The 14,258-nt window shown below is 35.8% G+C and overlaps 1 protein-coding gene across 4 annotated transcripts in view; it reads left to right on the forward strand.

Annotated features, from left to right (window-relative positions):
* The window catches only part of SEC63 (SEC63 homolog, protein translocation regulator), a 46,457-nt gene that overhangs the window by 12,784 nt on the left and 19,415 nt on the right, over positions 1–14,258 (forward strand). For all 4 annotated transcript variants that reach the window (XM_026082743.1, XM_026082754.1, XM_026082761.1 and 1 more), the window contains 6 exons: positions 1,879–1,937; positions 2,687–2,737; positions 5,294–5,402; positions 7,354–7,448; positions 10,207–10,339; positions 11,541–11,633. In XM_026082743.1, the coding sequence (XP_025938528.1) occupies positions 1,879–1,937; positions 2,687–2,737; positions 5,294–5,402; positions 7,354–7,448; positions 10,207–10,339; positions 11,541–11,633 (540 nt within the window). The remainder of the gene's footprint in view (positions 1–1,878; positions 1,938–2,686; positions 2,738–5,293; positions 5,403–7,353; positions 7,449–10,206; positions 10,340–11,540; positions 11,634–14,258) is intronic.

Here is a 14,258-nt window from a genome sequence, read left to right on the forward strand (position 1 = left end):
TCTGCTTTGCTCTAGATATTGCATTGTTCTTTATCTGAAGGGTGGGAAGAAGTCCAAAATCTTCCCTCTGCCATCCTCCACTCTGTAGTCTTGTTCCACATTAAAGTATGAGGAACTTTCTCAGTGAAATTCCTCTTACCTTCATTTAGACACCTGTAATGTAAAAATCTGTATTCAAGCTACCTACTCTAGTTCTTGTTTTTGGGTAGTCAAATAAAGGAGACAGACCTTTACAGAGATGTATTTTGGCATGAGATGAACAGCATTCTACATTAGACATTCTCAAGTTAGATGAGGTGCATCCCACCTGCGGTGCCCAGTGCAAAGGAAAAACAGTATTCTTTTCTCTATCCAATTGAATCAGTGTGGAGGTTAGAGGCAGGCAAGCAAGAAAACCTTACCTTCGGCATGACTTGCTCCTTTAGTAGTACAACAATGAACGTGCAAGATTATTTGGAGAGTATTTAAAAGCAGGAGGCAGACCTGAGGAGTAAGCATATATGCTTTTAAGAATTTAAGGCAGTTTTGCTAGACTATTTCCACTTGGTATCTGCTAGTGCCTCAGTTCAGTGAGCGTGAATGGGGACAAGTAGGTTCTCAAACCAGAAGAGAAAGAGCTTGTACTGAACTACTTCTGTAGATAGAACAGTTTGAAGAAAAAATGTAGATTCCTCAAGTTTGAAGCTAAAATCCTAAAGATCAAAAATGTAATGGGAAACTGAAGTTGATAGAGAACCACAAGTGAAAAGCACAGTCACACTTCTAGCATTTTCTTCTAAAAATCTGTGGCCGTTACATGTAAGGAAAGATCTCCAGACTAAGGCATTTCCCATGGCTTAATGTAGTAAATTCACTTGGCAGAAAGCTGTTGAGCTTCTAAGCTTGAGCTATGTACTGGTCAGATGTTTATTCCGAGTTTCAAAAAATAGTAGTTTCCAACTCAGGAGCTGCATAAAAATCACGTTAGACCTATGCGGAACAAATGGTTGTCTGAACTGATAGCTGTCAGGATCTGTTTGAAACCATTTCAGAATAATATCTAAGTATACAGGGAATCTTAGTCTCTTGTTATCAAAGGCAGTACTCCTCACTGATTGCTACTAGTACTGAGAAAACCATCAGGTTTTCCTCAGTGGGTGGGAGACTTTGAAGCAGGCCCTAAAATTTTTATATATATATATATATATATATTTTTTTTTTCCTGGCTTCCTGGAACCTTTAGGGTTGGGACAGGTAGCATTTGCAAAGTTCAAGATATTGGTTCTAAAGAGAACAACCTGTTTTAATGCTGTCCTGTGTTCAGATCCGTGCACTGTAGCTGTTACTGTTAGAGAATCATCTTGTATTTTTTGCAACCTAACTCCTTTTCAATGGAAAGGTGTTCCTTTCTCTTTCTTATTAACCTCCTAGAAATTCAAACYGACAGAGTTTCGTTTTTTACAATTTACAGCTCAGAACCTTTTCTTAAAGTTAAAAATAAGTAAAACGTTCTCCATAGATCTTATTTGCTCAAACAGTTGTCATGCAATGCATATATTTACTGATCAATACATATTTAAACTGCTGAAAGCTCTGCAGGGCTAAACTCATAAATCTTTAGGTCTGTCAAATCTCTCTTCTTTGATGTATTAATAAATCTTGCAGATGACTATAATATGTTAAGCTAAAATTTTTGGGATATCAGATGTTGCATATAGTGCATTTAAACCTATCATTTCGCTGCATGCCTGAGTATATTTCTAATTTGGTTTTTTGATTGGCTAAATTTGTTAGCATTTTACTTATTAAAGTGATAAACATGAATTTTTGTCAGATTTGATGTGACTTTAAAGTAGTTCTTTAGTACTTTACAGTGAATTTCTTTGTTTCATCCTACAGCTACTAGCTTTGGTATAGCTTTGCCAGCTTGGATTGTGGATCAGAAAAATTCAATTTTGGTGAGTTAACATACTTAGCTTAAAATTTTAAGATAAACTTTCAAATGTTGACCTTAAAATACTTGTCTGTGTATACTATACGTGGTATTATTAACTATGCCTTTTGACTAGTAATACTTTGGTCTGAATGTGCCTCTTTGAAGCAAGTCTCAAGAGTCAAAAGTAATACAGTAGCTTAAATCTAACCTTTTTGAGAGTTTTAATATGTTTGGAAGTATTTCATTGCAAGGATAATAAAGTGGTAGCCTCGTCACTCTTGTTGTGAAGTGCATGTTTACTGTTGTGAGGAAACACATACACAACTGTTTCTATTTTATGGACTTCTGTAGTTCCATTTGGCTTGCTAGAGATCCTGTAATCATACAGTGTCTGAATGTTCTTTCTGTTGCAATATATTGCTACAATATAATGCCTGCCTACTTTGTAATGCAGTAATTATCTCTGTCCACTGCATCACAGTTTAGCTGCTAGCTGTTTAATTATTAAAGCAACCCACCCAAGACAATGCGTGGATGACTTAAGATTACTTACACTGAACAGATGCTCCTTATTTGAACCCTACCTGACTGATTATATTACTGATAAGTTGTTCTTCAGACATAATAACAGGTACTATGCAATAAGCTTGCATTAATTTGCGGTAGATTTGTGGTAATACTACTTTACTGTATTTTAGAATAAAGATTAAACAAGAATGGTATTAAGTAACTGAAGTGCCTAATGCAGTATGTTTCATAATTTTTCTCTAGGTTTTGCTTGTATATGGATTAGCATTTATGGTTATTCTGCCAGTTGTTGTGGTAAGTATTAGCTAATTAAGAAATAAAAGCTATCTCTCTAGGAAAGGGAAGAATGAGCAATTTTACTCTAAGAAAGCTTTGTTTACAGCTTGTTTACAAAGGGTAGCATATTAATGTGGGTGTTTTCTCTCATTATGGAAAAAGTGTAGCTGCTGAAGAGTTTCTGAAAAAGTGAAGTGCCATGATAGAAATACAGCTGTAAGGAAAATACTAGACATCACAAAAGCTGGAGACTCTGKATATAATTCGTCTTGTACCTTCTTTCATTCATCTCATGGAAATTAATTGCATATGATGAACTTGAGGATATTCAGTAGTGTTATTGTAGACCCAAGACTGAGATGTCTTTAACTGATGGTACCAGAATGATTACTGCTTGTGGAACAAATTGTTGCTTTGGTTTCTCCTGACTGCCTTTGTTTTCATGACTTTAATTTTCATTGATCTCTGTGCACTATGAAATGCCTGCTCTTGAGATTCCTTTGCCTGAGGAATCAATTGCTAGATGAGTGATATTTCGGGGCTCTGGTTTGCTCTACTGTATTGCTTTTGAACAATGTCCCTTCTCCAGTGACAGAGATGCATTTGGGTTATGGCTTGAAGAGGGACTCCAGAAAATTGACACTCATAAGCCTTGATTCTCTTGAGGAAGAAAATTTTCATTTAAGAAAGTGTCCTGGGCTCTTGACACCTGCTTGTGTCTCTGTGTATGAAGACTCAGCCAGGCATGTCCCTTTTCTTTGGGAGTCTTTATGTGTAATTGAAGATTTAGCGTAGCAAATTTCAAATGCAGTGATTTCAACAAGGAGTTGATTAGGAAGCTTAAAATCCAGGGTAGAATGTGTGCCTCCTCTCCCTCCTTCCTTTTCAAGTTTCAGTTGGTGTGTGTTGATGCTTTTTGTACACATTCACTCTTAGTGATTTATACCAGGTTTATCATAGTACAAGTGAAAGTAAACATCCTTTCTATTATAAAGAAATGTCTTGAGCAGAGAAAATATCTGCCTCTTCTTGCCCCTGTAACAGCTGTAGACTTCTGCATTCAAACTTGTCACTCTAAATTTCTTTTATAGTCAGTGAAGAGGAATAGTTATTTTTATGGAGCAAGTTATCTTATAATTTCATTCTAAAATGGATATAAAAGATGATTCATACCTTTAATGGGCCTATTTCTCTTATGTGAATCAATAAAGAAGCCTAAGTTAACTACAAATGTAACCATCCTGTATCTGAGATAGGCATCTAAAATAAGGTAAGGTTAGTTCCACCCTTTGAATCCAGATGTAGAAAAGGGGAAAATACTGGTGTGGAGATCTTCCTAGATCTCCACTGACCTAAACAGCATTCTGTCCATGAGGCAAGAGACCTAAATTGTATCTGCGAAAGCAGATAGAGCAGCCTCTTTCATGCAGATCGGGACTGGCTGTAGTTACGTTTTTTTCTTCCAGTACCCAGACTAAGCTTAGAGAAAATTCTGATAGCTATGGGATTATGATCTGAATTCTTCTGCAGAAAAACTTTTTTAAAAGATGTTTGCTCTTCTATGCTAGGGGTGTTCATCTATGTATAGAGAAATCAAAACCACTTTATTTAAAAAAACAAAAAAACAAAACTTCTTTGTGGGGAACCTACAGCATTTTTCAAATAACTAAGTAAATTCCAAAGCCCTTGCTGTGCTAGGGCAATTTACACTATTGCCTATTAATTTAACAGTAGTTAGCATCGCTTACTTCTTCACTGCTTGTTGCCTTGTGGTAAGTTGTACAATAGATTGAGATGTATTTTGGATGATTTTGTTACATTATTGAGCTTTGTTTACAAGTAGGAGTTTAATGAACAAACTTCATTTTATAACCAACCAGGCCATTTTTCTTAAAAGTTATGGAGTATAGTCACTGTACAGTTAGTTATATAATTTGAAGTCATTGGTATAATGCTAATGAAGAAATTGCTATAGTGTTTCTGAAGCTTTGGAAGAATTCTTCTATCAGCCTGACCCAAAGGATGGCTTAATTCTGAAAATATCCAGCAAGGGCACAGGGCTACCTCCAAATGCCCCCTGTGAAAAGCATTTTCTAATTATGTGATTTAATTTTTTTTCCCCAAACTTTCTTCTAATGAAAAAAGTCTCTGTTTTGGTCTTCTGGTCTCAATCTGCCTATACTGAGTTTGATTTGAATGCTGTGTTGCACAATAAAGAATTGCCACTTAGAAAGGACTCTTTTTTCCTAAAAAAACCCACCAGAAATAAGCAAAAGAGCCTGTGTGTATGCGTTGGGGAATCCTCTAGGCTAAAAATCATTCTTAAAATTTTTAGCATCAAACTGTCCTTCAGATGAATATATACATTTAAAATTTTTGTTTGCAAAGATTTCCCCCCCCCCCCTTAAAATTCATTTGACCTTAACATAGGTAAAATCAGTTGGGATGAGTCTAAATTTTTTTATTATTTGAAGTTTGCGTTCCCTGCTTTTGAACAAAATTAAAGTGCTCTTGCTTAGCTGTCCTGATGCTTTGTCATAGCTGATATAATTTTGTTCTTATTAAATATCTCAGGGTTCCTGGTGGTATCGATCAATACGATATAGTGGAGACCAGATTCTCATTCGCACAACTCAAATATATACGTATTTTGTCTATAAAACACGAAACATGGACATGAAACGTAAGTAAAAGGCCTCTTAAAATGTCAATCAGTTATGTTAAAATGCTTCTAAGTCTTTGTTAGGTTAAAATAATATTTCTGGTACTTCAAGAGTGTTTTTAAAAACTTCATTTTATTGTAGATGAAGAGTATGCTATAAGACGACTTGAGTATTTGGGGGGAGTCATATAAATATATATCTATGTCTGTTTAAAAAAAATATATATATATATATATATATAGGATGTTTGGAAAAACAGATGCTGACCTGCCTGAAGTCCTGGGTTACTGTGTGTCCACTAGGAATGTAACCTGTATCTGTGTGTTTTCTTTTGTTGTTACCACAACAAAATAGGCTTTGGGATTTTACTATGGATTGTCATAAGATTTTTTTTGTATTGGCAAAAATTAAATAGCTATTCCATTTTTCTGTTCTCTGTTCTCTACTTGTTATGTTATAGCTGCTTCTATTTAAAAATTTTGCTCCCTATTGATTTCATGTGGCTTTGTTACTCCTTCTTAGTTTTTTATATACTTATTTTTCCTATCTGCTCATCCATTTAAAAAAAAAAAAACAACCAAACTTTTTGTGGGGCAATCTGCAGATGCATTACATTGGACTTTATCTTGGCCTACAGTATCATCAGATGCAGAATTGGATCCTTCAGCTGGGAAGTTGGCATGGCCCTGAAGGATTAGTGTGGTACTAGTTTAGATTGGATTTTACTAGATCTGATGCTCAGAGCAATTAAAAAGCAAAATGAAACAAACTCTAGAAGGGGATTATCTTAAATATGTACTCCTACTCCTTTGAGTTGCACTGTTGCTCAGCCTTAGATTTGTCACGGTATTGCTGGAAGCATCCGTTTTTGATGCATTCCTTTCATACTGAACAGAAATGCTTCACTGATAATCAGAGAGGTGTAGGAAACTACAAAAACACATTAGTATTCTAGTCGCAGCACAAACAGGTTTACACATGTGGGATTAATTCAGACCCAGCTCGTGCTCTCAGACTTGTCATACTCTCATGCTTTTTTTCCCTTCTCCTCCTCCAAACAGCTAGTTGTGAAGGGGTGAAAGGGGGAGTAGGTGAAACTTCTCAAGCAGTTTAGGTAGGTCATGGTAAACCCCTCCTTCTTTCTTCATAGTTGGAGTCAACAACAGATTATTTCATCTTGAACCTGGCTCAGAACCCTAGGTTTGAGACTTGTCTTGTCTCTCCTACRGATTGGTAAAAAAGCTAAGCCCAAGTTTAATTGGCCTTATTTAAGGACTTAAAATCCTTAGGGAATCCTAGGGTCAGAGGCAAGTCAGTTTGCTCCACTGAGGTCAGTTGTGCAGTCTGAATGTGAGCTACGATTGAGGTGGCTTAGATAAATCATATGCTGATCAGGTGAAGACTATGTTCCACAGTGGTGAGGTACCAGTGCCAAAACCTGAGGCTTAAGCCTGGACAAGTCATGAAATATGAATGTAACCAAACTGGGCTAGGGAAATGATGAGACTTGTTCTAGATGTTTTTTTTAGGTTTCAAGGCAAACTTGTTCTTTTAAAACTTTTTTTCCTTATGATCCACAGTTGTGCTGCAAACAATAGGAAAGTATACTTCATGAAACTTTGCAATATGCTCCGCTCTGAAAGTAAATGAATAATTGGGAATGGAAATGAAAATTGACACCCAGGGAGCTTGGCTTATTACTAGTAGGTGGAATTTACTGAGCACTGCAAGCAGACAAAGTAACTTTGACTTGCTCAGAAATGAACTTGCTCAAAAATCTTGTGTCAGGAATTGGTTCATGCCACTTCTGCAGTGTAGCAGTAGTATCTGATCCACTAAATGGAGAACGTGGATACTCACGGTTGTTAGGGAAAAGTGGAAATAAGTTTTATGACAGAGTTCTGAAGAAATTGCTCAGTGTCACAGGATATTGCTGACATTTTATCTGTCTGCATCCAATTATTTTTGCAGGGCTTATCATGGTTTTAGCAGGAGCGTCTGAATTTGATCCTCAGTACAATAAAGATGCTACAAGCAGACCAGCAGACAACACTCAGATACCACAGGTTAGTTATTTCAAGAGATGTTTTATAAATAACTGACCCCTTCAGGGGAAGAGGGAGAAGTCGCTTCTTGTTAACAACTGACAGAACGCAAGTTCTCAAGGCATTACTTGTTGTTAGAGATGCAACTGTATCTTAGAAATATGAATTAGAAGCTAGACTTTGGTTTTAAAAAAAGTGATAAACTAACTGGTTATAATGCTCAACTTAAAAGGAATCAATTAGTATTTAGAGTGCTGGGCTCACTATTTTGTGGTGGGGAGGAGTGAACTAAATATGGAATTCAAATGTCAGTCCTTGCAAATTTTGAGGATCGGTGTAAGAAGGTGATTGCTATTTGATAAATTCTTTAGCTGGAATTTAAAACTTATATCAGTTAAATCAGTAACATAGATCTGGTTAAATATTAATACTGAAATCAAACTATTATCTAATGTCTGAATTAATAATCTTTTTAACTGTTATAAAGATTTCTTCATGAATGTCAGTTCCCTTGTGGTGGCCTTTTCACTTCCATTCAGTCTTCCCAACAGAGATATCATTATGTACACTATGACAAAATAATTATGGCTATCAGAATTTTAGCAAGGCTTACTTATCAGAAACTGACATTTAGGTTTTAAGAACTTTCAAACACAGCATGTAAAACGCTCCACCGAGTTTTATTGTGAAATATTTTGAGTTTGCAAAGCAGGGGGGAGGGTCCTCCAGATTTAAACTTTGTAATCATATAAATGCATGCACACAATTGGATTTTCAAGTCCTGAATATATTTTCATGCTCTAAACATGCCCTAAGATACCTCCTTACTTGAGTGTCTTTTCTCCTTTACAAACTCTTCATCTTCTTGTAGATTTTAAGAGAATTGTGGGACTTCTCAGCAGGCATTGTGCTTGGGAGCTCGGAAAGTTCACCTCAGATCATCATTTCTTCTCCCATGCTGTTGCAAGCATTGGCATTGTGCAACCCTTTTACATTTAATCATTCTTTGTTTAAAAGGCAGTCAAGCCTCCTGTAACCATATCCTTTTGAGAAGCTGTTCCAGAACTCACTGTTCTAGTGGTTAGGAATCTTGTCTCTGGCCAATTTATGTATGTGGGTTTTTGTCATCATTACTCTTGAGTTTAAGTAATTCTTGCTGTGTATATCCTTAAGGCATTCATAGGCAGGACCAATAGCCCGTTTGTTTTCTTCTTGCCTTCAGTTTGCTAAGCTAGGAAAGCTATTGTCTTTTAGTCCCCTCTTTCTTGAAAGGCTCTTCTTTTCCCTCATCCTGCTATGTGCTGAACTGGGTACTGTTCCCAAATGACTTTTTTTTTTTTTTTAATTTTATATTTTGGGTTTTTTTTCATCATGTCAGAACTGTCCATTAAGTCTTAGCAGTGTGTTCCTTGGACTATGGCACTGCTATTCCTTTGTTGCTGCAGGCAATAACTTCTAGTGTAGTGTTTTCCACAACTGTTYTGTATGGGTGGCTTAGGATGACTGGTGTGGGATCACTAAGTTTTCCAGATTTCTCTTGTCTTAAACAGCTCAGTTTTCCAGCTAACAAGATCCCATCTTCAATCAGCAATTCTTGTTAGTATGCAAGTGCATGACCTTGCATTTTATGCTATTAGATTTTTGTTCCATTTCTAAAGCTCCAGTCCTCAGTGTCATCTGTATTTTTTTTTCTTATTATATACCAGTACAAGTCTCGGAAGCATCAATACAGAAAGGCATTGGCAATAATTTTTGTTAGTTCATCCTGCTTTTTCAGCCATGGTCATTGTTCCCTGTTTTTATTTCACTGTTTTATTATAAACCCGGTATCAATGCTTCTTACAAGAATTTTTTCTTATCAAAGTTATACACTTCTTGCCTGGTGTTATACCAGAATGTGTATATAAAGAACTTCTTGTTAGAAGGTCTTTTTTCAAGTGTAGGGAAAGACTGGTCAAAGGTCATTGTACCCGGACTGTTGATATCCTAACTTCCCTTTGTGGCTGGAGATTTTGGAACCTCAATCTCTCCTCAGGTGACTTGTTGACCTAAAAAATGAAGCTTCTGGGCCGTGTATTGATTCTTATAAACTCTGAACTCCTGTTACTCAGCTTTGCAGCCTCTCCCTCCAGGGTCTTCTACAAATTCAGGTGAGACACCTGTTTGAATTGTGCATCTTCATCTAGTCAGGTTCAAGTTAGGTCATCTTGAGTAAAGAACACCATGCTTTTTCCAAATTGGTGCTGTTTATTAAAAAACAAACAAAAATAAACTTGATCTTTTGCCTACCAGAGGCTGTAGGCTTGTAACCTCCTTCCTCCTGTGATACATGAGACTGTTTCTGAGGAAGCAGGCTGGGTCTTAGATGGGAGCATCTCAAGGTGCTGCTGTAACTAGTTTATATTGAGTTTAATATAAATATCTTAGAAATAAGGCTGAATTTAGTAAAACTTGGCAGTAAAACCAGTTTTTAAAAGTATTTCTTTATCAATATAAAATTACTCAATGCTCATTGAAGGCAAGTTTCTTGTGTTCAAATCTTTACTTTTTTTTTTTCCTCTTTGAAACAAGGCACTTACAGATACCTTTTGGAACTGGGTTATAAATAAAATGGCCACTGTTCATCTATAGGTTCATCTGTGTTTTATACAGAACTTTCCAGAGAAATGTTACTTGAAGGTTTGTTTATGTGAAAGTAAACCTTTTCTCCTTGTAAACTGTTCTCCTCACATATTTGTGGCACCAAAGTAGCCATTTGTGTTCAACTATTTTATTTTAGCTAATCAGAGAAATTGGTGGCATAAATTTAAAGAAGAATGAGCCTCCACTTACCTGCCCTTACAGCCTGAAAGCCAGAGTTCTGTTGTTGACTCATCTTGCCAGGATGAAAGTTCCTGAGGCTCTTGAAGAAGGTAACGGCTTCTCCACTAATCAGATGTTATTAGAAATGAAACACCAAATTGCATGCTACAGGGTTCATAAATGTAATTTTTCTCCGTTAGAGTTGCATGGACCACTGTTCAACAATCTGTACACAGTGCATTTAGTTTTTCAGTTTGAATGTCTCTTTAAAACAATTATTTAGCATTTTCTCGTTCTCTTCATAGCCTTGCAATACTAATATTCTGCTTTTTAAAGCTTTTTGGCTGCAAATGTGATTTCAATCATAATGTTTTTTTCCTTTGTAATAGAATAAAAAGCTAAACATTTCAAAGTGAAGTGTATTTGCTTCTCAGAGCAAAGAAATCAAAGATAAGCATTCAATTGCTCTCTGTAGCATCTTTATTCATTGCAGGTTTTTCTGAGGATTTTTACCCCACTTTTTATAGCAAGGGAGATGAGATTAAAACTTTAAAGTATGAATTATATATAATCTTCATTTTTATGTGTTTCCATTTTTCATACTTGTATGTAGGTATAAAAAGTGAAATGTTTCTGAATGCAGTTTTTAGTTTTCATCTGCAAAACTAATGGTTCCTTAGGTTGACCAGCGAACTTGTGATGTTCTATATTTTAATGCAAGTTAGTAAAAACCCAAGATATTTTGGTTCAGATTTTCTAATTTTTTTAAAAGAGGAGTGATCACTAAATGCTCAGTAAAAACCCTTCCTCTTCCTTGCTACTCCTACTATTTGTACTTGCAACTTCACAGATCAGTATTATGAACTAGATGATAGTCTACAGATCTCTCCCCCCTCCTCTTCTGGTGGTTTGCTTTTTAATTAAAGATTTTTTTGAGTTGGAGAATTCAATTTCATCAAAGTCCAGTAGAAGAAGACATGTGATTACTTAAACCACTGTCTCAACTGGACTGGTACGTTGTCTGTGCCATCCTGCTGCTTTTTTGGATTATTTTAACAAGTATTTCTTCATTTAGTGTTGTGGCTGCTTGTCTGGTGTATAAGATTTGTATTCCCTTCTACCCCTGGCTCTTCCTATTTTGTTAGGCAATGTTATAGATGAATGTGTCAATGAGAATAGAATAAATGATATTTTCAATAATATGATAATGAATAGAAATGAAGACTGCACCATTAAATGCCCGGTTTATGTAAACTATCCCTTTTTTCCTAGTAGAAGTACAACATAATTGCAGCAAGTTATGTCTTGCAGATCAACAGTTTATCCTGAAAAAGAGTCCTGCACTACTTCAAGAAATGATTAATGTGATCTGCCAGCTAATAATAATGGCTCGTAGCCGTGAAGGTAAGTAAAGAAACTGTATAATTAAAACTAGTAAATATCACTCTTCATTGTTATCACTTCCTAAAGAGTCTTTGGTTCTTGTGGGGAAACTTATCTGTGATATTTAGAAACCCCTAAACACACTTTTGCTGTTACTACTGTAATGAGGTAGCTCTCCGTTTCGAGAATTGAACTGCTGCTGCTGCGAAGCCCTGCTCTGAAATCTTGAGTATCTGCGTTCGGCTTGTAATTTTTGCAATTAAGTTTCTCTTTAAATGTTACTGAAAATCTTTTCTTGTTTGTTTGTTTGTTTTAAAAGCTGGTCTATTTTGGTAGCAAAACATGTAGTATATGCCACATTGATTTTTGTATTCATCTGTCTCTTTTCACAGGTGAACRTGTAGTTTTTCAACATTTCTTCCTTTCCTGATAGAAGCACCCCCTACCTTTTTTTTTTTTTTGCCTTTTTATTTTTTTCCCCTCATCGCTGCTTTCTGGTTTTTGCATTGCATGTTTTCCCATTTCTAGTTCATATACCATTCAGCCTCCTGTGTAGGTTTTGGTGTGAATTTTTAGTGGCAGGTGCTTTGTCATAATTGCTGTAAAAATCACAATTTAATTGAAATATTTAATATTAAAGCTTTTCTATTTTTACTATAAACAGTGAATTACTCTTATGATAGCATAAGATATTTGTTTTTAGTGTAAAGGAACCGAGACTTGGATATAGTTTCTTCATGGCAACAAATATAAATGGGATGTGTGTGTGTTGAGCTGGAGACCATTATGTTGGCCATCAACTAATACTCATCAATTGGACTTTACTAGACCAAAACCACTTTAACAGATGTTGACAGCTTCCTAACAAGAATGGTTTGGGGAAAGATCTTTCCTAGCACTCTTGCAAATGGTGCGGGAAGTTGTGCTCCATAACCCTGTAAAATATGTTATGGTGAGAGGAGATGAGCAGATAGGGCTGTTACATGTTGTTCTACATGCCCTGTTTTATAAAGAAATGTTGAATAAGTGTTTTTTTTTTTTTTTTAATCAGCCTATGAGAGTGCTGGGAAGAAAATTTGAAATGTAGGAGGAAAGAGTAGCCATGTTTTTCACTTGTACAATCAATCTTCACCTAGCATTAGATTGTATTTATAAATGGGAGTATRAATTTATACAATAAACTTATAAATCTAGCTATGGATGGATATGTTTTTGTGAATATTCTCCAGGCCAGCAGCATAACTATGTTGCAGAGAGATTTCCAATACAGATTTAAGGAAGGTAAACTAATGCTGTGAAACTCAATTTGTTTAATAGTTTATTTCATAAAAAGCTAAGCAGCCATTCTGGAAACCGGTTGTTCGTGTGTGTTTGTTTTCTTAAAGATTTGCTAACTCAGCCAGATGGAGTCCACATATTAGCTACTTAAAAAAAAAGTGCTCCTGTGACGACAACTTTTTTCTTGCTTATAAGCTCTTTCATGTACAAAGTGTAAGTAGTTCCTTCCTATTTATCTTGATGTACAGGGTTTTTCTATAAAATTATTCTAAACCTGTGGAAACTGGTCTTTAAGATGGCTTACATTTGTATTAGTCATCTAGCAAATACTTTCACTTTTGCAAACTGAAACCAAAATAATATGGCCAAAAGTTGGGGTTTTTTATGCAACAGAACTGAAAGCTTTTGAAAAATCATAAACATCTACATCTCATCTTGTAAAAGCTGATACAAGATGCTTAATGGAGTACATGATAGACTTTTCTACAACTTCAGTGACCTCCAGGTAGCTGTATTTTTTCCCTCCAGTTCTCTATGTACATAGAGATACCTTTTTAGTTTGTCAGTAAAATGATTACTCACGAGTGCAGTGTATTTAAAAAATGCTTTGAAGTTGTAGCAAATTGATTTTTTTTTAATTTATGCTAAAATAAAGCAATGATTATAAAATAAAACCATAGGATGACCTTAAATATTACTGAGTAGTTGCTTTGATTCAACTTTATTGAAAAGAATATAATGTGAACTATTAAAAAATGAACAAATCTAAACTACCTCTCCTAGGAGCAATWTATAGAGATTATCACGGTCCCTTCCAACTTCAATGATTCTCCAATTCTGTGAAAGTGGATGGGAATGTATTGCTGCCATATGACTCATCATATGATGAAAGATGTAGAAGACTTGCTGTGTATAGTAGCAGTTACTTTCATAGCTTTGAAGAAAGTGAAAATAGAAGCGCATCACTGATGCGGTTGAGGAATTGTTTAGTATTTCTTGAACAGTGTTTCTCAAAATTCTTTCCAAAGTTTTAAAGTGGCAGTAATCAGATAACAAATGTAGCAAACCTTTCACCTCACTTTCCTGCTGGTGCTCTCAGCACGAAGTATTGAGCTAGATGTCCGTCTGGGCCGGTAGTACTAAACATTTGCCCATCAGTCATGCCAGCAATAACAGAGCTGAGGGCTGAAGGTGAACCACTTCAGAATTGTGGTCTTTGAGCTAAAGGAAGACCGCCATTTTTGCATTCATGGAAACAAAATGAGTATTATTTTTATTTTAGCCCTGTTGGAGTTTTACTTGATGCTACGTTTTCTCCAGCCTGGTGGAGCATGTGGCAATTGTGAGCTACCTTTAGATATACTGTCT

The sequence above is a fragment of the Apteryx rowi genome, unplaced genomic scaffold, assembly GCF_003343035.1.
Source record: "Apteryx rowi isolate R43461 unplaced genomic scaffold, aptRow1 scaffold_1172, whole genome shotgun sequence".
Lineage (NCBI taxonomy): Eukaryota > Metazoa > Chordata > Aves > Apterygiformes > Apterygidae > Apteryx > Apteryx rowi.